This window comes from Ahaetulla prasina, chromosome 7 (assembly GCF_028640845.1).
Source record: "Ahaetulla prasina isolate Xishuangbanna chromosome 7, ASM2864084v1, whole genome shotgun sequence".
Lineage (NCBI taxonomy): Eukaryota > Metazoa > Chordata > Lepidosauria > Squamata > Colubridae > Ahaetulla > Ahaetulla prasina.
The window spans coordinates 92,605,017-92,627,163 of record NC_080545.1 but is presented as its reverse complement, the minus strand read 5'-3'; the positions used below and the strand labels follow the sequence as shown (position 1 = coordinate 92,627,163).

The 22,147-nt window shown below is 42.0% G+C and overlaps 1 protein-coding gene across 1 annotated transcript in view; it reads right to left on the bottom strand.

Annotated features, from left to right (window-relative positions):
- GYS2 (glycogen synthase 2) overlaps positions 1-20,307 on the bottom strand; it is a 60,069-nt gene extending 39,762 nt beyond the window's left edge. Inside the window, exons 1-3 of the mRNA XM_058191594.1 lie at positions 20,063-20,307; positions 11,457-11,679; positions 1,548-1,729 (exon numbers count right to left, since the gene is read on the bottom strand). Of these exons, the coding sequence (XP_058047577.1) occupies positions 1,548-1,729; positions 11,457-11,577 (303 nt within the window). The 5' untranslated portion in view covers positions 11,578-11,679; positions 20,063-20,307. The remainder of the gene's footprint in view (positions 1-1,547; positions 1,730-11,456; positions 11,680-20,062) is intronic.
- Positions 20,308-22,147: the final 1,840 nt, after the last annotated feature.

Here is a 22,147-nt window from a genome sequence, read left to right as displayed (position 1 = left end):
TGTCAAGGGAGATAAATGTGGGTGCTTATCAGCCTTATCATGAAGGACTGTGGCAGACTTCTGTCGGACTCTTTACGAACTATTTGTGACTCATCACGGGTTGTGAATGAACAGAATTCACAACCGTTGAAATAAAAAGAGGATTTTTGGGGACTAATTGTGGGCTTTTTACTGTCGCAGGAAGCCTAGGTCAGAACACCAGTGAGTTCATCTTGGCAATTAAAAATTTACTGAGGCCAACATAAGATTCATAATGAACAAACAGTACTTTGTAGGGAGCCACTTCTAATTCTGTGTGGCATTTTAAGAGAAGATATGGGAACAATTGGGGTCTATTAGATTTCTTCCTCCCTTAATTTTTCTTTTCTTTTCTTCCTTCCTTCTTCTCCCTCTGCCTCCCTCCCTCCCTTCATTTCTCCCTCTCCCTTTTTCTTTCTTTCTTTCTTTCTTTCTTTCTTTCTTTCTTTCTTTCTTTCCTTCCTTCCTTCCTTCCTTCCTTCCTTCCTTCCTTCCTTCCTTCCTTCCTTCCTTCCTCTTTCTCCCTCCCTCCCTGTTCCTGTCCCTCTCTCTCTCCTTCTCCCCCTCCTCCCTCTCCCTCCCTCCCCCTCTCTTTCTCTCTCGCTCTCTCTTTCTTTCTCTCTCTCTTTCTTTCTCCTTCTCCCTCTTTCCCTCCCTCTGTCCCTCTCTTTCTCTCTCTCCTTGACTTCTGATTACCTCATGGAGATGTCCACCTAGTTTCCTTTGGCAACCATATGCAAGTAGTTTGTGAGATCCTTGGTGCTCTCTGAGTTTGGTTGTTTTCTTGCCAACCTTTCACTACCAAACACTGATGAAGTTACCTCGTTGGGTAATGAAATATCTGCAAGAAAACATCCAAACTCAGACAGCGCCAAAGACCTCACAGTTCAATCCTGGGTTACAACTCTTCTGTTCTATCTTTAAATCATTTGACACTGGTTTCATTTACCATTTTTTAAAAAACTTTCCAGTCTAGCCTTCAGCCCTGGGTGTTTTTTTTATCCACAATCATGACGGGCAGACTCCATTACAGCCCTAACTTGAGGATTATCTTAATTTGGTTAACTTCTTGACATCACCTAACCGCTGGGCCAGTAATAATTGAGCCAAATTAATCTGACAGTTCATTTATTTACCCTAAAATAGGGGTCTCCAACGTCGATCCCTTTAAGACTTGTGGACTTCAACTCCCAGAGTCCCTCAGCCAGCAAAGCTGGCTGAGGAACTCTGGGAGTTGAAGTCCACAAGTCTTAAAGGGACCAAGGTTGGAGACCCCTGCCCTAAGAAATAATTTTGGGCCTCACAAAAAAAGAGTAGCCACAAATTCCAAGTTGTTTTGAATTATTTCGGACCTATTCAAGCAGAGACTGGTTTGCCATCTTTTACAAGATAATAATCATAATTTTGGTTGGTTGGCTTGTTTATTGATGTGAACGGAGGATAGGGACCTTACGAACCCAATAAGTCTTCTCGGCTTTAGAATTAAAAAAAAAAAGTTTCAATTTTCTAGGGGGGAAAAATTTGTTTACCTGATACCCGTTGGCTTTTATGACATCCATCGCTTTCTTCACTGCTGCGTTGGGAGGTTCACAGAGTTCCACCTGCGTCTTCACGTTATGCTCGAAATAAGGGCCAAGGAGAAAGTAATTTTCCCCCCATTCTTCTAAAGTGGTTTTGGCTTTTGTCTGGATCACTGTGCAGATGCCACCAACTGAAACAAAAGCAGAACAAATACGAATTTTAAAAGTGTAAGCACATTTCTTTCCTTCCTTCCTTCCTTCCTTCCTCTCTCCCTCCTCCTTCCCTTCCTCCTAACCTATCTCCTCCCTCCCACCTTCTTTCCTTCCTTTTTCCCTTTTTCCCTTCCTCCCTCTATCCCTCCCTTCTCCTAACCTACTTCCTTCTCCCTCCCTCCCTCCTTCCCTCCCTCCCTCCTTCCTCCCTCCCTCCTTCCTTCCTTCCTTCCTCTCCTCCTCCTTCCTTCCTCCTAACCTATCTCCTCCCTCCCACCTTCTTTCCTTCCTTTTCCTTTTCCTTCCTCCTCTCCCTCCCTTCTCCTAACCTACTTCCTTCTCCCTCCCTCCCTCCTTCCTCCTCCCTCCTTCCTTCCTCCCTCCCTCCTTCCTTCCTTCCTTCCTCTCTCCTTCCTCCTTCCTTCCTCCTAACCTATCTCCTCCCTCCCACCTTCTTTCCTTCCTTTTCCTTTTCCCTTCCCCTCTCCCTCCCTTCTCCTAACCTACTTCCTTCTCCTCCCTCCTTCCTCCTCCTCCTTCCTCCTCCTCCTCCCTCCCTCCTCCTTCCTTCCTTCCTTCCTCTCTCCCTCCTCCTTCCTTCCTCCTAACCTATCTCCTCCTCCCACCTTCTTTCCTTCCTTTTCCTTTTCCCTTCCCCTCTCCCTCCTCCCTTCTCCTAACCTACTTCCTTCTCCCTCCCTCCCTCCTTCCTCCCTCCCTCCTTCCTCCCTCCCTCCCTTCCTTCCTTCCTCTCTCCCTCCTCCTTCCCTTCCTCCTAACCTATCTCCTCCCTCCCACCTTCTTTCTTTCCTTTTTCCCTTTTTCCCTTCCTCCCTCTCTCCCTCCCTTCTCCTAACCTACTTCCTTCTTCTTCCCTCCCTCCCTTCTTCCCTCCCTCCCTCCCTCCCTCCCTTCCTTCCTTTTTCCCTTCCTCCCTCTCTCCCTCCCTTCTGCCCTTTAGGGAAAAAAAAACAATAATGCAAAGCTTTAATAAAATTATATTATTGAATAACTCAATGAAGCAACTTGGTTTTTTGTGGGTTTTTTTAGCCATTTTTTTTGGTGGGGGGGAAACCTCCATTCCGGCTGCATAATTCTGGGAGTTGAACTCCACGCATCTTAAAGCTACCAAAACATTGCTCTATATCATCCCACATGATTACTTCATTTGTACAATATGCTAAAATAACAGGTGGGTTTTCCATAACTCTTTGCCCCCCCCCCCCCATGAATCTCTCCAACCCCAATCTGGCTTTGTTTAGACTAGAGCGTGCACCAAACCCAGGGAAAATGAATATCTTTTCACAGGGCAGGTATGTACCTGTTGAGACATTTGAAAAGTTGGCAGCGTACCAGGAAAAGGACCCCTCTGGAGAAGAAGCGGTGGGTTTTTTTGATTGCATAGTTTGTGTTGGGTGTGGAGAGACAACTTAACCACCAAAGGGGTCCCTTGTCACCTCCTATAATCTCTGCCTGCTCTGTGGTTTCGTGGGGGGAGGCCTTGGCAAAAAACTGCTTTGGAAGAGTTTGCAAAAAAGCACCGTACTTAGAACAAGCAAAATCCCAGTGTTGGATCTGCAGATATTTGCAGTAAATCTGATTATTAGGACAATGACAGGATCTTTAGGGAGTCGCTTCTCCTCAGGTTCCAGAGATTGGGAAACGCATAACCAGAGCAATAGCGCCTCTCCCCTCTCTATAAAATATGGATAAACTTAACCGTCTTCCTTCCTGCATCCGATAGACGACTTTGTTTCACCCAAAATTATTATTATTATTATTATTTATTTGATTTTTATACCGCCCTTCTCCCGAAGGACTCAGGGCGGTGTACAGGCAAGATAAAAAAATACAATATACAGATTAAAATACCATTTAAAAAACTTATTTAAATTAGCCTAAAATTAAAAAATTTCCATACTAAAAACCCCGTTTAAAAATTGATAAAAGATAAAATTCAATTTAAGACAGCCCCGCGCAAATAAAAAGATGCGTCTTCAGTTCGCGACGGAATGTCCGAAGGTCAGGTATTTGGCGTAAACCCGGGGGAAGTTCGTTCCAGAGTGTGGGAGCCCTCACAGAGAAGGACCTTCCCCTGGGGGCCGCCAGCCGACATTGTTTGGCGGACGGCACCCTGAGAAGTCCCTCTCTGTGAGAGCGTACAGGTCGGTGGGAGGCATGTGGTAACAGCAGGCGGTCCCGTAAGTACCCAGGCCCTAAGCCATGGAGCGCTTTAAAGGTCGTAACCAGCACCTTAAAGCGCACTCGAAAGGCCACAGGCAGCCAGTGCAGTCTGCGCAGGAGCGGTGTTATATGGGAGCTACGCGGAGCTCCCTCTATCACCCGCGCAGCTGCATTCTGGACTAACTGAAGCCTCCGAGTGCACTTCAAGGGGAGCCCCATGTAGAGAGCATTACAATAATCCAGGCGAGAGGTAACGAGCGCATGAGTGACTGTGCACATAAATTCCTGTTAAAATTATCATAATACACCTAGGTAAAGGTAAAGGTTCCCCTCGCACATATGTGCCAGTCGTTCCCGACTCTAGAGGGCGGTGCTCCGTTTCACTTTGGTGAAGAGGTGGGTTTCAGCAGGTTCTGACCAGTTCTGGAGAACCGGTAGCAGAAATTTTGAGTAGTTCGGAGAACCGGCAAATACCACTTCTGACTGGCCCCGCCCCCATCTATTCTCTGCCTCCCGAGTCCCAGCTGATCAGTACGAAATGGGGATTTTGCAGTAACCTTCCCCTGCCACGCCCACCAAGCCACGCCCACCAAGCTATGCCCTGCCCTTCAAGCCCCGCCCACAGAACCGGTAGTAAAAATTTTTGAATCCCACCACTTCTTCCTTGATTCACTTAACAACCATAGCAAGAAAAGTCGTAAAATGGGGGAAAACTGAATTAACACATGTTTCATTTAGCAGCAGAAATTTTGGGCACCATTGTGGTCGTAACATTGTGGATTACCTGATTCCTTCCTTCCTCATGTCAGGAGGCTTCACCAGGTCATTGTCTTCTAATTCAACCAGGTCAGTTAAAGACCAAGAGAAGGGCTTCTGCCCACAGCATCCTAACCTTGATGAGTTTAATATTGGTTGTTTTGTGTGTTGAACAAACTTGGGGGATTTGAGTAGTTTAGGGCAGGGGTCTCCAACCTTGGCAACTTTAAGACTTGTGGACTTCAACTCCCAGAATTCCTCAGCAGGCAAAGCAAAGCAAAGCAAAGCTGGCTGAGGAATTCTGGGAGTTGAAGTCCACAAGTCTTAAAGTTGCCAAGGTTAGAGACCCCTAGTTTAGAGTTCAGAGCATTGCACCATTGCAGAAAATGGAACCAAGTTAAATATGACGTATGAACCAACCAGTCAATGATTTTTTTTAAAAAAATTCACAACAGGCTATGATATGCTGATGTAGTTGCTTTCAGTAATTAATGCAGTCACTTGTCTGATTCCTGTTTAGTCTACAGGTAGTCCTCAACATGCTAGGACGCGGTGGCTCAGGGGCTAGGATCTTGAGCTTGTCGATCGAAAGGTCGGCAGCTCAGCGGTTCGAATCCCTAGTCCTGCCGTGTAACGGGGTGAGCTCCCGTTACTTGTCCCAGCTTCTGCCAACCTAGCAGTTTCGAAAGCACGTAAAAATGTAAGTAGAAAATATAAGGACCACCTTTGGTGGGAAGGTAACAGCGTTCCGTGCGCCTTTGGCGTTGAGTCATGCCAGCCACATGACCACGGAGACGTCTTCGGACAGCGCTGGCTCTTCGGCTTTGTAACAGAGATGAGCACCGCCCCCGACTAGCACGTATGTGTGAGGGGAACCTTTACCTTTACCTTAGTCCTCAACATATGACCCCCAAGGGAGCCCAAAATTTATGTTGCTAAGTGAGACATGTGTTAAGTGAGTTTTGTCCCCATTTTACGACTTTTTTTGCCACATTTGGTAAGTGAATCACTGCGGTGGTTAAATTAGTAATACCATCGTTAAGTGAATCTGATTTTCCCCATGGACTATGCTGGTCAGAAGGTCACCAAAGGGGATCCCACATGATCCCAGGACGTTTGCAACCGTCATAAACGTGAGTCCGTTCTCAAGCATCCCAATCCAAATCACGTGAAGCCGTGCAACAGTCATGAGGGTGAAAAATGATCGCAAGTCAGTCTTTTCTGTGCCGTTGTCACTTCGATCGGTCACTAAGTGAACTGTTGTAAGTTTGAGGACTGCCTGTTGCTTACAATGCCCGGGCCTCACCATCGATAAATATTTTTTCATCCAGAAAGAAAGTGTGATTGCAAACGATGGGAGCGGTTTTCCTTTGAGGGCAATATTCACTCCCTAAATTTCCAGCAACAGCCGATTTCAAAGGCCAGGGTAATATTTGCCCCGCCGAGATTAGATCTCTGGAACTGCAAAGCAATTTCCCGACTCAGTTTCCCTTTATCTTAAGCCCCATACAGGGAGATGTCAGGTGAAGTTACTGATTTACTCATCATTTACTCATTTCTGTCCTTACAGCAGGAAAAGGTTTGTTCCTCATGGCAAATCAACAGGTTTTGGAGCAAATGTCAACAAATACCACCCGTCCGTTTCAGTCCCGTGCTAAGCTGCCCTCTACAAGGAACAAGACAAAGTAGATCAAAATAGACTGGAGGAACTATCTTTGAAAGGGATGAGCTTATCCAGAGCAGGAGAACTGTGCGGTAATTTTGGCCAAGGTTACCTGATCTGCATTAATTTGTGTGTCTTTATTTGCAACCAAGTACGTTAGCTATTCTCATGGCTTCCAATGGGTGGATGACTTCCAATAAATCCAATAAAACATCTAGTGCACTGTTTCTCAACCCTAGGTACTTCAAGGTCCTTCCTTCCTTCCTTCCTTCCTTCCTTCCTTCCTTCCTTCCTTCCTTCCTTCCTTCCTTCCTTCCTTCCTTCCTTCCTTCCTTCCTTCCTTCCTTCTCCTAACCCAACCTACTGACCGGAGCATATAAAACATTTGCAAGGCCAATTCTTGATTACTGCTCGCCTGTCTGGAACCCATACCATATATCCGATATCAATTCAGTTGAGCGTGTCCAAAGGTATTTTACGAGAAGAATTCTCCACTCCTCCGTAACCAATAAAATACCTTATTCCACCAGACTTGATATCCTGGGTCTAGAAAACTTGGAACTTCGTCGCCTTCGACAGGACCTGGGTTTAGCTCATAGAATCATCCGTTGTAATGTCCTTCCTGTTAATTACTACTTCAGTTTCAACTACAATAACACAAGAGCTACCAACAGATTTAAACTTAATGTCAATCGCTCCAGTTTAGATTGCAGAAAACACGATTTATCTATGCTTGGAATGCATTACCTGACTCTGTGGTCTCTTCTCATAACCCCAAAAGCTTTATTCAAAATCTATCCACTGTTGACCTCACCACATTCCTAAGAGGACTCTAAGGGGCGTGCATAAGAGCACAAACGTGCCTACCGTTCCTGTCCTATTGTTTCTTCCCCTATATATATATATGCTTATACTACCTTGTTTCTCCTCATATATATGTTTATATATTATATAATCTTTTCTGTTATGCTTGTGTATATTGTTATGACAAAATTAAATAAATAAATAAAATAAATATTTCCTTCCTTCCTCTCTCTTTCTCCTTCCTTGCCTTCCTTTCTTCCTCCCTCCCTCCCTCCCTTCCTCCCCTCCTTCCTTCCTTCTCCTAACCTCCTTCCTTCTTTCCTTCCTTCCCTTTCCTAATTTCCTTCTTTCCTGCCTCCCTCCTCCCCTCCTTCCTTCCTTCTCCTAACCTACTTCCTTCCTTCCTCTCTCTTTCTCCTTCCTTGCCTTCCTTCCTTCCTCCCTCCCTCCCTCCCTCCCTCCCTCCCCTCCTTCCTTCCTTCTCCTAATTTTCTTCCTTCCTGCCTCCCTCCTCCTCTTCCCTTCTTCCTTCCTTCTCCTAACCTCCCTCCTTCCTTCCTTCCTTCCTTCCTTCCTTTCCCCTTCCCACCAGGCTGCAAGAGAGATGACCAAAATAACTCCAGCTGGTTTAGGTTTGGACGGATTGCTTGAAGCCAACTGAAATTAAGTCAAGGCCATCAGTTTGGCCCCACCGACTCTACATGGATTAAAAACAAAACAGGGGCACTTTGAGTTTATGAGCAGAACAAACAGACATTGGTCAACCATTTCTGAAGGGAGGCCCACTACAACATTTCTTTTGTTAGATTTGATGTAAGGAATTGCTAAAGAGAAGATGCTAATCAATTCATTTAAATTATGAGATGCAACAACACCCTTTATTAGTTTGTCTTAGAACTGTGGTGGAAATGAAAGAATAGTTCTGAAAATGGAAAAGATTATGAGAGGTAGTTTGGTCAAATGTTTAAGCTACCATACTAGAAACTGGGAGATTGTGAGTTCTAGTCCTGTCTCATGTATGAAAGTCAGCTGGGTGACTTTGACAATCACCAGGAGACAGTGGGTTCTAATCCTAATCTAATCCTTTTTCTCAGCCTAACCTACCTCACAGGGTTGCTGTTATGGGTAAAAAAGCAGGAGGAAGGATTAACAGTAATAGAGTTGGAAGGGACCTTGGAGGTCATCTAGTCCAACCCCCTGCTCATGCAGGAGACCTGTACTTAGAGATTCGAACCCCCGAACTTCCGACCTTTCTGATCCACAAGCTCAGTGTCTTTAGCCACTGAGCCACTTAGTCAGGCATTAGGTATGTTTGCTGCCTTGTTTTTTCTTTTGTTTTTTTAAAACACAAAAATAATAAAGGCAGCACACAGATAAATAAAAGATTTTACATTATTCTTAGCAGGATAACAAATACCAACAGATGGGGGAGAAGATGTAGAATAGAATAGAATAGAATTTTTTATTGACCAAGTGTGATTGGACACACAAGGAATTTGTCTTGGTGCATATGCTCTCAGTGTACATAAAGAAAAGATACGTTCATCAAGATACAACATTTACAACACAATTGATGGTCAATATATCAATATAAATCATAAGGATTGCCAGCAACAAGTTATAGTCATACAGTCATAAGTGGAAAGAGATTGGTGATGGGAACTATGAAACGATTAATAGTAGTGCAGATTCAGTAAATAGTCTGACAGTGTTGAGGGAATTATTGAAATTGACTCTGAGCAGTCACTTTTTCATAGATCACAAAATCATGAGTTGAATTGGCAAAAACAGGTATTTGAAAAATGCCCTATCGTATGTCGAATATCGAAAAGAAGGACTAGGGGAGATATGATAGCAGTGTTTCAATATCTCAGGGGTTGCCACAAAGAAGAGGGAGTCAAACTATTCTCCAAAGCACCTGAAGGCAGGACAAGAAGCAATGGGTGGAAACTAATCAAGGAGAGAAGCAACTTAGAACTAAGGAAAAATTTCCTGACAGTGAGAACAATCAATAAGTGGAACAACTTGCCTGCAGAAGTTGTGAATGCTCCAACACTGGAAATTTTTAGGAAAATGTTGGATAGCCATTTGTCTGAGATGGTGTAGGGTTTCCTGCCTGGGCAGGGGGTTGGACTAGAAGACCTCCAAGGTCCCTTCCAACTCTGTTCTATGTTATGTTATGTTATGTTATGTTATGTTATGTTATGTTATGTTATGTTATGTTATGTTATGTTATGTTACGTTATGTTATATGTTATGTCCACATTGCAGTCTGCCACATGCACACAAACATAAAATGTAAGTAGAGGTGTTTCACAGCCGACATCCCTGTCAGTACATCTAACTTATCTGCAGGGGCTGCCCACATTCTCATGGAAAGATCTCCATCGATGTTAATAAAAATAGTGATTCAAAATTGTTATGGCTGCAAAAGTTAGTGGATTAACCGAGGGATCATATCTGCCACGCTTGAAAAGATTGACAAATATACTGGATGGCCAATGTACGGACATTATAACAAAAATGGTGGTATTTTCATGGAATATGCCAAGTATAATTAAGAGTCTGAGGTAAAGTACGGGAAAATAACTGGGCAGAGAATGCTAAAATGAATTTTCAAATCATTTTCCCCATCCGATTTCTTGTAACTAAGAGCTAGAATATAGAAAAAAAAATAGGAGTAGAATCCTAAAATATTTAAATATTCTTTATGTTTCATTCCCAAGCGTGGGTATGATTGTTTGGTTTTACTCAGAAAAAAAAGGGAGGGAAAGGAACGCAAAGAATGATATATTTGACACCAAAACTACAATGGATTCAGAGCTACAAAAATACAATTTAAGTGGGGGGGAGAACTGTTCTCATTGTTCAAAGATAATAGAAATAGAATATAGACTAGACTAGACTAGACTAGACTAGATTAGACTAGAATAGAACAGAATAGAGCTGGAAGGGATCTTTGAGGTTTTCTAGTCCAGCCCCCTGCTCAAGCAGGAGAACCTATACAATCTCAGATGTCCAGTCTCTTCTTAAAAACCTCCAGTGATGGAGCGCCCACGATTTCTGGAGGCAAGCTGTTCCACTGGTTAATTGTCCTTACTGTTAGGAAGTTTCTCCTTAATTCCAGGTTGCTTCTCTCTTTGATGGAATTCTAACAATTCTTAAATTGTACACATGGATCGTGCCATTTTGCTTTTATAGCAAAGGTGTTCTAAGTTGAGGCACCTAGAAGCCAGGAGACTGGGAGTTCTAGACTCCCACCTTAGGCATGAAAGCGGAGTGACTTTCAGCCAAGTCACCAGGAGACTGAAATTCTAGGCTCCCTCTTAAGTATGAAAATTGGCTGCGCGTGTGACTTTGGGACAATCACCAGGAGACTGTGAATTCTAGTTCTGTCATAGCCGTAAAAGCCAGCTGGGTGATTTGGGGGCCAAAATCATCAGGCAGCTGTGAGTTCTAGACCTGCCTTAGCCATATAAGCCAGCTGGGCAACCTCTGAGGAAGTCGTTCTCAGCCCAGCCCGCCTCACAGGGTTGTTCTTGTTGTGGCAGAAAACAGAAGGAGGACGTGTCGGATATGTTTGCTGCCTCGGCCTTATTTGTCAAAATAATCGAGGCAGGCGACAAATAAATAAATAAAATGGGTGCAGCGGATTCGGCGCAGGGCACCAGCGGTTGCACACATCCATGCCTCCCTCAGCAACCTAAGTAACTCCATCTCCTTCTCCCTCCTTCCTCTCCCCAGTCTTTCATTCATAATTTTGCAACACTGATAAAATCCCGTCGCTCCAGCAGCTTGGAAGAGAATAATATATATACATACATATACATATACATATACATATACATATACATATACATATACATATACATATACATATACATACATACATACATACATACATACATACATACATACATATATATATATATATATATATATATATATATATATATATATGTAGGTCTTTGGTTGTTCGGGTTTTCTCCCGTGTAAAATTGGAAGTGTCTTGGCGACGTTTCGACGAAGTCTCATTCGTCATCTTCAGGCTTCAGCTTCGTGCTTCTGGGAGCAAAGAAATAGAAGCACGAAGCTGAAGCCTGAAGATGACGAATGAGACTTCGTCGAAACGTCACCAAGACACTTCCAATTTTACACGGGAGAAAACCCCAACAACCAAAGACCTACATAGAAACAACCGTGAAAGCCTCAGAAAACACACACACACACACACACACACACACACACACACACACACACACACACACACACATATAAATAAATAAAAGGATACTAACCTTTATTGGTGACTTCCCAAGAGACTTCAAAGAGCAAAAGGTCTTCTACTGGTAAATCTTCACTGTCCCATTGTGGAAGACCGTTGAGAGAAGTGACCGAAAGAGACCGGACTAAAGGCATTTTGCTCCTAGTCTTTGCTGTCTCCTGAGGCAAAGTGTCTTTGTAGCATTTGTGCAAGTATCTTTAAATGATGGGTCTTCCCCACTTGGTGCAGGAGGGGCTCTTTGTTTACGAGAGAGAGAGAGAGAGAGAGAGAGAGAGAGAGAGAGAGAGAGAGAGAGAGAGAGAGTGGGGGAGAAAGAGAGGGGGGGAGAGAGAGGGAGAGAGATTTGTCCAGAAAAAAAAGAAAAGAACGAAAGAAAGAAAAGGCAGGAATTTTTTTTAAAAAAACAAGAATAAAATGAGTAAAACTTGTTGGGAAGCTTGGCAGGGATTTCAACAAACGGAGACTGAAGTAGCTTTGCAATTGCTCGGCTCGGGTATTTTTTCTCCTGCTGGTTAAAAGAGGGAGCTGGGATTTTGCTCACTTGCCAAACTGAAATGGAGAATGAGGAGGAAGACTGCAGGGGGAGATGTAGGCTAGAGATGCAATTGTAGAATAGAGTAGAGTAGGAATAGAAGAGAAGGGAAGAGAAGGGAAGAGAAGAGAAGGGAAGAGAAGAGAAGAGAATTTAGTAGATGAGAAGAGAGGGAAGGGAAGGGAAGGGAAGGGAAGGGAAGGGAAGAGAGGAGAGGAGAGGAGAGGAGAGGAGAGGAGAGGAGAAGAGAAGAGAAGAGAAGAGAAGAGAAGAGAAGAGAAGAGAGAGAGAATTTAGTAGATGAGAAGAGAGGGAAGGGAAGGGAAGGGAAGAGGAGAGAAGAGAAGAGTACTGTAGAATAGAGTAGAGTAGAGTAGTGTAGAGTAGAGTACTGTAGAATAGAGTAGAGTAGAATACTGTAAAATAGAACAGAGTAGAGTACTGTAGAATAGAATATACAGTACAATACTGTAGAATAGAATAGAATAGAATAGAATAGAGTAGAGTAGAGTAGAGTAGAGTAGAGTAGAGTAGAGTAGAGTAGAGTAGAGTAGAGTAGAGTAGAGTAGAGTAGAATAGAGTAGAATACTATAGAATAGAACAGAACAGAGTAGAGTAGAGTAGAGTAGAGTAGAGTAGAATACTACAGAACAGAACAGAACAGAACAGAACAGAATAGAACAGAACAGAGTAGAATAATATAATAATATCAGAGTTGGAAGGGACCTTGGAGGTCTTCTAGTCCAACCCCCTGAGCAGGCAGGAAATCCTACATCATTTCAGACAAATGGCTATCCAACATTTTCTTTAAAATTTCCAGTGTTGGAGCATTCACAACTTCTGCAGGCAAGTTGTTCCACTGATTAATTGTTCTGACTGTCAGGAAATTTCTCCTTAGTTCTAAGTTGCTTCTCTCCTTGATTAGTGTCCACCCATTGCTTCTTGTTCTACCCTCAGGTTCTTTGGAGAATAGCTTGACTCCCTCTTCTTTGTGGCAACCCCTGAGATATTGGAACACGGCTATCATGTCTCCCCTAGTCCTTCTTTTCATTAAACTAGGCATACCGAGTTCCTGCAACCGTTCTTCAAATGTTTTAGCCTGCAGTCCCCTCATCATCTTTGTTGCTCTTCTCTGCACTCTTTCTAGAGTCTCAACATCCTTTTTACATCAGGCGACCAAAACTGGATGCAATATTCCAAGTGTGACCTTACCAAGGCCTTATAAAGTGGTATTAACACTTCACGTGATCTTGATTCTATCCCTCTGTTTATGCAGCCCAGAACTGTGTTGGCTTTTTTGGCAGCTGCTGCACACTGCTGGCTCATATCTAAATGGTTGTCCATGTAGAACAGAACAGAACAGAACAGAACAGAACAGAACAGATAAGAGTAGAGTAGAATAGAGTATAGAGTAGAATACTAGAGAAGAGAAGAGGAGAGGAGAGGAGAGGAGAGGAGAGGAGAGGAGAGGAGAGGAGAGGAGAGGAGAGGAGAGAAGAGAAGAGAAGAAGAAGAGAAGAGAAGAGAAGAGAAGAGAAGAGAACTGGAAAGGAACTTGGGGGTCTTCTAGTCCAGCCCCCTTTTCAAGCAGGAGAAAAGGCTACTGTTTATTGTTTATGGGGGGCTTATGATAAAGCAGAGAAATATAGGTAGTCCTCGATTTACAATCATTCATTTAGTGACCATTCAAAGTTACAACAGCACTGAAATTTTTTTAAAAAAATGACTTGTGACCGTTTTTCACACTTACGACCACTGCAGCTTCCCCATGGTCATGTGATCAAAATTCAGATGCGTTTGCCACTGCTGTCCTGGGATCTTGCGATCGCCTTTTGTGAACTTCCAACCAGCAAAGTCAATGAATGGGGGAGTTAGATTCATTTTACAACCTTGTTATTCTTAACAACTGCAGTGATTCCCTTAACAACCATGGCAAGAAAGGTTGTAAAATGGGACTGCTTCGCTTCGCAACAGAAATTGTGTGATCAATGAGTTGACTTTGTATATAATATACAAATAGGATGAAGACTATTGCTAACATAGTGTAAGCTGCCCTGAGTCTTTGGAGAAGGGCGGGATATAAATGCAAATGCAAATGCAAATGCAAATGCAAATGCAAATGCAAATGCAAATGCAAATAATAATAATAATAATAATAATAATAATAATAATAATAATAATAATAATAATAATAATAATAATAATAAAAAATTGAGGACTGTATGGGGATCGGATCTTTCTCTTAATTCAGAAGCTTCTTAAAATACACATAAAACTGAAAACTAAACTAAAACAAAACTGAAAATTAAAAGTTGTCTTTTCATTTCTGATAGATAAAGAGCTTGAAAAAAAAAAGTTTGGCAGTTGGTTACTATATATGTTAACATGGCGAGAATCTCATATGCACAAGGAAAAGAAAGGCCCATTAATTCACACAACGGAAAAATGGATGGATGGTAAAATTGGTGCAATGGACACCAGAGATGATAAAATTGTCTTTTTTTTTACTGAAAGAGAAGAATCTAGTTTTATTTCCACTCGAAAATGGCTGCTGGACTTTGAAACTGAAGCAAATAAAACTTTGATTGTAGGTTTTCAGGGCTAGAATGACATTTTTATTAGAGAAATGGCTTGAAATATTTAGAGATGTAAAGCCAAAAGTTGAGGTTGGAATGTTTTTTTTTATATTCTACAACACTAAAAAAAAAAGTTGGAAGTCATTGTTTTTTTTTTCCCCTTTCCTTTCCTTTTTTCCTCATTTAATTTTTCTAATGCTTGTTTCTGTCTGTGTGTTTTATCTTACGATAAAATAAGAGCAAACCGTATCAAGAATGGCTGCAAGATTTGAGTTTGGCTAGTCTAGAGAAAAGAAGGACTAGGGGTGACATGATAGCAGTATTCCAGTATTTAAGAGGCTGCCACAAAGAAGGGGTGTGTGTGTCAAATTATTCTCCAAAGCACCAGAGGGCAACCAACAATGAATGGAAGAAACCATGGATAGAAACCAATCATTCATTCATTCATTCATATTTTGTCACAACAATATACATAAGCATCACACAAAATGATTCTATAGTATATAAACATATATTTGAGGAAATATAAGGAAGTATAAGCATATATATATATATAAGAAAAAAACAATAGGACAAGAACGGTAGGCACGTTTGTGCTCTTATGCACACCCCTTATAGTCCTCTTAGGAATGGGGTGAGGTCAATAGTAGAAAGTTTTTGGTTAAAGCTTTTGGGATTCTGAGAAGAGACCACAGAGTCAGGTAATGTGTTCCAAGCACTGATAATTCTGTTACAGAAGTCATATTTTCTGCAATTGAGATTGAAGAGGTTAACATTAAGTTTAAATTTATTGGTTGCTCTTGTATTATTGCGATTGAAGCTGAAGAAGTCTTTAACAGGAAGGACATTGCAATAGATGATTCTGTGTGTTAAACACAGGTCTTGGCGGATTTGGCGGAGTTCTAAGTTTTCTAAACCTAGGATTTCAAGTCTGGTGGGATAAGGTATTTTGTTGTTTTCAGAGGAGTGGAAAACTCTTCTTGTAAAATATTTCTGGACACGCTCAATTGTATTAATGCCCAAAATGAGGTATGGGTTCCAGACAGGCGAGCTGTATTCAAGAATTGGTCTAGCTAATGTTTTATATGCTCTGGTTAGTAGTGTAGTGTTTCTGGAGAAGAAGCTACGTAAAAATAGGTTTACAACTCTTAGAGCCTTTTTTGCTATTTAGTTGCAGTGGGCTTTGGCACTTAGGTCATTTGATATGAAAACTCCAAGGTCTTTAACAGGGTGGGGGTCATCTGTAAGGTAATGTCCATCAAGCATGTACTTAGTGTTTAGGTTCTTTTTTCCAATATGTAAGACTGAGCATTTGCTGGTTGAGATTTGGAGTTGCCAAGTTGGCGTTGAAGTCCACAAGTCGTAAAGTTGCCACGGTTGGAGACCCCTGGATTAGAAGACCTCGAAGGTCCCTTCCAGTTCTCTATTCTGATTGAACCTCCCCAAGATGCTCTTGCATTGCAGACATTCATCAGTAGATGGCGGCCTACTACTGGCATTATTCAACTCGGATGGGATGCTAGTCTGTTTTGTGGGAGCACAAAAACCAGGTGCCACTTTGTGTGACTAAATCATAGGCGAACGTGTGAGGACCTCGCAATTTTAGGAAGCCTACAAAAGGATGGGCAAAAGTGGGGCTCCTGCACACAGAAGGGAAGAGTCTGCTTCAGGTTGCCTCAGGAACAGCAAGAGAACAAGGAAGACACGCAACTTTGAAACCAGAACTTCACTCAGGTAAGTTCTTTGACCTGAAGTGATGAGATACTAACTTTCAGAAGGAATAACATTAAAGATTTCTCCAGACTGAATTAATGCATACTTTTTTTTTTCCTCCTGCATTTGATGGCTTTACACTGGCAAATCTTAGAACTTCATCTACTATTTGCTCAATTTTATCGATCAATTATTGAAATGTCTCCTTTTAGAGATCTTTCGATCAGGGCTTGTCCTATTTTCCTTTCTTTTTCCAATGGTCCTGCCGCGCTTTATTAAATGAAAGAGTCAGTTGCAATCAAAAGGTTAAATAAAGCGCAGCAGGACCATTCAAAAAAGGAAGGAAAATAGGACAAGTTCTGATCGAAAGATCTCTAAAAAGAAAAATTTCAATAGTTGGTCAATCAAATTTATTTGACCTTTTGATTGCAACTGACTCTTTCGTTTCTTCTTGACTGGTTTTCTTTTCTTTTTTTTTTAGCTTTGTTACAATTTTATTTCACAATCTCATCAGGTTTGCTAGATTCTTCTGAACACTTCTGTCTTCTTGAGCTAGACAAATTGTTTAAACTAAACTTGAAAGCTGGAAACCCTCATTGTTTGTAGCTTGCATTCTTACTCTATCCGGAATTCTTTTTATAGATTTTATGGTTAAAATAGGTTTTAAAGACCTAAAAAAATATTCGGTTAAAGATAACAGAGGAATGAATACAGGAAAGAATCTTTCTAGAATATTAACCATATTTCATAAAGTGAAGGAATCAGAAATCCTTAGTATCTCAGGTCAGGTTATTGTTGAAAAAGTATTGAGATAGAGTTTGTTAGACTAGATTACATTCAAACTCAGTTTAATTCAACGTTAAGCATTCATAAATGATTCATATTACTTCTTTTTCCAACTTCAGTACTGATCATGGCTGAATGGTTAATTTTAAGATTTCTCTCACAACTTTTTTTTAATACAAGCTTTTATCGATTTTTAATTTCCCCCTCCACACAAAAACAATTAATAAACAAAGTAGTGACCTTATCTTATACCATTCAAACTATTCAAATATATTTTTCTTAATTACAAATTTTGCCAAAATATTTTTCTCCCCCTAACTTTTTATTCCTTTCCTAATATTTTTTTGCTTGTTTTATTAAATTACATCTTTTTTCTCCCTTTGTTTTCTAATTTCTCCATTTTTATTCATATTCATTCGTTTTCATTCGTTTTATTTTTTTTTACTATTTCAATTTTTATTCTTTGTATATTTTCGGGGTTGTCATTTCTCCATTTCCTTTTCACAGCGACCTTTTCTTACACACCTTTCTTTCCCTCCTTTCTTCATTCCTACTTTCTTATCCTCTCCTATTCCTTCCCTACTTCCTAGATTTCTCTCATAACTTGAAAGAGTTATACCCATCTTGGGGCAACAAACAACGTTATTTTTCTTTAACAATAAAAAATTATTTCAGGGATTCATGTACAAATTATGCACATGTTGAAGGCCAGTGAAGTTTAACAGAGGTTGGCATATGCAGAAAGCTAGAAGTTTCTTCAGTTTCTAAAATTATTTTTAAGAGGATAGTTCCAGAAATAAGATCATTTTGGATTCCTTCCTAGTGACCTAAAACTTGTCCATTAAAGCAAATACCAGTAAATTCTATTCCACAGAAACATCCGAATTAGTTCACAACACTGAGGGGGGGGAGGGTCTCATTTAAACCTGTAGATATTTAGTTTTGATCATGGTGAGTTTAGGAATATCCCATACAGCCACCTAGGCTTTTGGGGAAAGGACATTTGACACCTTTAGACAACTTCATTCAAGTTCAGATGCTAACCACAAAGTTGTTGCTTGATATGCAATAATGCCCAAGAGCATTATCTGAAATGTACAATGGTCCCTTTCCTGGCAAGATTATCAATGCAAAAAAATAAAATAAAATGGTGCCAGCTCTTTGTGATGGAGCACCCCAGAGGTGGGTTTCAGCAGGTTCTGACCAATTCTGGAGAACCAGTAGCGGAAATTTTGAGTAGTTTGGAGAATCGGTAGTAAAAATTCTGACTGGCCCCGCCCCCATCTATTCTCTGCCTCCCAAGTCCCAGCAGATTGGGAGGAATTGGAGATTTTACAGTATCCTACCCCTGCCACGCCCATCAAACCATGTCCACCAAGCATGCCACCCCCACCAAGCCACACCCACAGAACCAGTAGTATAAAATTTTGAAACCAACCACTGGAGCACCCACAGCTTCTGTAGTCAAGGCATTTCATTTGTTCTAACTGTCAGGAAATTTCTCCTTAGTTCTAAGTTGCTTCTCTCCTTGATTAGTTTCCACCCATTGCTTCTTGTTCTGCCTTCAGATGCTTTGGAGAACAGCCCGACTCCCTCTTCTTTGTGGCAGCCCCTGAGATATTGGAACATTGCTATCACGTCTCCCCTAGTCCTTCTTTTCATCAAACTAAACATACCCAATTCCAGCAATTGTTCTTTATATGTTTTAACCTCCAATCCCCTAATCATCTTTGTTGCTCTTCTCTTCACTCTTTTTAGAGTCTCAGCATCTTTTTTACATCGTGGCGACCAAAACTGAATGCAGTATTCCAAGTGTGGCCTTACCAAGGCATTATAAAGTGGTACTAACACTTCACGTGATCTTGATACTATCTTCTGTTAATGTAGCCTAGGTCTGGGACACATCCTTAAAATCTCACACCCCAAGGATTCTGTCCCAGGGCTGGGTGACATTTTAGAACAGCGGTCCTCAACCTTTGTGATATGGTGGCCTGGCTGAGGGGGGAGGGAAATGGGAACTGGGCTTTGGGAGTGGTGGGCCGGTGCATACATGTGAGCAGCCCTTGTGCGAGCAGCAGGTTGGTGCTCATGTGCATGAGTGCCCGCCGCTTGTGCAAGTTCAGCTGCGCATATGCTCTGGCCAGTCACTCACACAGCCCAATTCCAAATAGACCATAGCCCGGTAATGGGTCACAGCCCAGAGATCGGGGGCCCCTATTTTAGAAGAGTTTTCTCTCTCTGTGTAGGAAAAGAGTTGTCAGAACTTGAAGGGTGGAATGAAAAGCGAGTTCAGCTTAGAACAGGGGTCAGCAACCTTAAACGCGCAAAGAGCCAAAAAGGCCCTAACTGGAAGCCACCACCCCCAATTCAAATCTGGACCCAACCGGAAGTCCGGTTCCCCCCACCATAGTGTCGCTCAAAGCGTGGCATCCTTTTTCCTCTACCTATCCTAACTGAAAGCCCTATCAATTTATCAATATATTGTGGAGCTGACTGGCGACAGGGAGCCGCAGCAGAGGGATGAAAGAGCCACATGTAGCTCTGGAGCCGCAGGTTGCCTACTCTTGGCCTAGAATCCCTATGTAAGCCACAAGAGTGGCTTTGAGTGCCCTTGACTCTTATCTAACTCCTTCTTACCATTAGTTGAGAAGATTTCTGTGTATAGCCTTTTTACTTGCTGGTTCTTTTAAAAAATGCTTTTAAAAGGTTAAAAAAAGGCTCTGACGATCACAGCTGAACCGCGCGATCGTCAGAGCCTTTTTTTAAACTTTTAAAAGCATTTTTTAAACAACCTATTTGGGCAAATAGGAGGTTAAAAATGCTTTTAAAAGGTTAAAAAAGGCTCTGATGATCACAGCTGAGCCGCGCCATCATCAGAGCCTTTTTTTAAACTTTTAAAAGCATTTTTTACAACCTATTCGGCTGAATAGGTTGTAAAAAAATGTTTTTAAAAATAAAAAAAAGGTCTCACGCCATAGCTGATCACCTCCCCCGGCATGCTGTTCTACTTACCCCATGCCTCCTTTTGGCTTGCACTGTGCATGTCTGCACCTCGCATTTGGTGCGTGGTGAGCACTGCGCATGTGTGCGCACAGCGTGCATGCGCAGCCAGCGAACTGGTAGTAAACCGGCTCAGATTTCACCACTGCCTCATCTGCCAGATCCTTGAACATCTTTTGAAAAGGAAGGAATTCTGCTGGATTCCCACCCAATTGAGTTCTTATTGGAAAACACGGAAAAGAAGCTTTTGCTTGAGATGTAGCTGAACACATGATCTGGAGAAGCTAAATACCTTCTCCAGAACATGATTAAATGAAGAGGATTTTTGAAACAATTAGCCGTGGCTATTAAACACGCTTTTACATAACATAAGGCACAGTTATCAAGAGGGCAATAAAGCAGTAAACAGCAGTTCATCAGGAATTTTAAATTGCTGTTCACCATTTTATTGGTTTCTTGATAATTTGTATACAAGGATTACCTGTAGCTCACAGTCAAATCCGGTTTGGCTGTGAAATTTACTAGTTGCCTCCCAACAGCATCTGAGGGTAGTCCAGGGGTGAAATGCTCCTGGTTCAGACCGGATCGCCTGATCCGGTAGCGATGGCGGCGGATGGTTTGGAGAATCGGTAGCAAAAATCCCTGCTCCCCTGCCCATGCCCCACCCAATTGCCCGCTTGCCCGCTTGCTGCTTCTTTTAAAAAATGCTTTTAAAAAGTTAAAAAAAGGCTCTGACGATCACAGCTGAGCTGCGCGATTGTCAGAGGCTTTTTTTTTTACTTTTAAAAGCATTTTTTACGAATAGGTTGTAAAAAAAATGCTTTTAAAAGTAAAAAAAAAAAGATCACGCGCCACAGCTGATCATCACCATCCTCGCGCACTGTTCTACTTACCTCATGCCTCCTTTTGGTGCGCACTGTGTGTGCGCGCGCATCTCACATTTGGTGCATGGTGCGCACTGCGCATGCGCGCGCACAGAAAACCGGTACTAAACCGGTTCAGATTTCGGCACTGAAAAAGTCCATGGTGAGATCTACGAAGGAGGTCAAAAGAGTCAAGATGACAGCTAGGACTATGGAATTGAAGGCCCACCAGGGTTGTGGGTTTTTTTTGCAAGTATTGCGTTGCAAAGCTTGTAAGCCACCTTGAGTCCTCATGTGAGAGTTGGCAGCAATATCAATGTTGTAAATAAATAAAATAAAATAAAATAAAATAAATAAAAAACTGGGACAGGATTTCAGAATAACAGAATCACAGAGCTGGAAGGGACCTTGAAGATCTTCTAGACTGACCTCCTGCTCAACCAGAAGAGGCTATAGCATTTCAGACAAATTGTTGTCCAAACCGATCTCTTTTTAAATGGTTGTCCAATCTCTTCTTAAAAACCTCAGCTATGCACTCCCACAATTCCTGGAGGCAAGTTGTTCCACTGATTAATTGTTCTAACTAACAGGAAACCGCCTGATTAGATTATCATGGATTTAACCACCGTTGGAAGAAATATCCTTCTGGATTCAGTTCCAAGTGAGGAAAAAAGACACTGGATTCATGGAACTCAAAATTTCCGCTACCGGTTCTCCAGAACTGGTCAGAGCCTGCTAAAACCCACCTCTGCTGCGGTGCCTCTGCCAACGAAAACGGAGCTCGGGAGGGCCGCGTTTATTGATTGGAACACCGCCTGTCAAATGAGTATTGTAATTGGGTTTGTTAACCTGCGTTTGGGCCTCAGTGTCTTGTGTGAAACCAGTCATCAAACAAAGTCCATTTACCTGTTAATTCCTGTCAACTTGTCTGCTATGCAGGACAGTTGCAGAAATACGTGTTTTCTAGGTGAACATGAGGGGAATATATAGACTAGTTCACCTCCTGCTGCTTAGAGTTTCGTTTCTCATCCAAGAAGCTTTTTCAAGCTTCAGCTTGGATGAGAAGCAAAACATCTTCAAAGAAAAACAAAGAAAGTCCAGTTGCCTCTTGAAAAAGCACCTTTGGGACAACCATGACCTGAAGGACTGAGAATCTCCATGGATAATCAATGGAATAGCTTGATTTCCTGAATTGTGAATGCTCCATCTGGAGCAGGGATAGTCAACCTTTTTA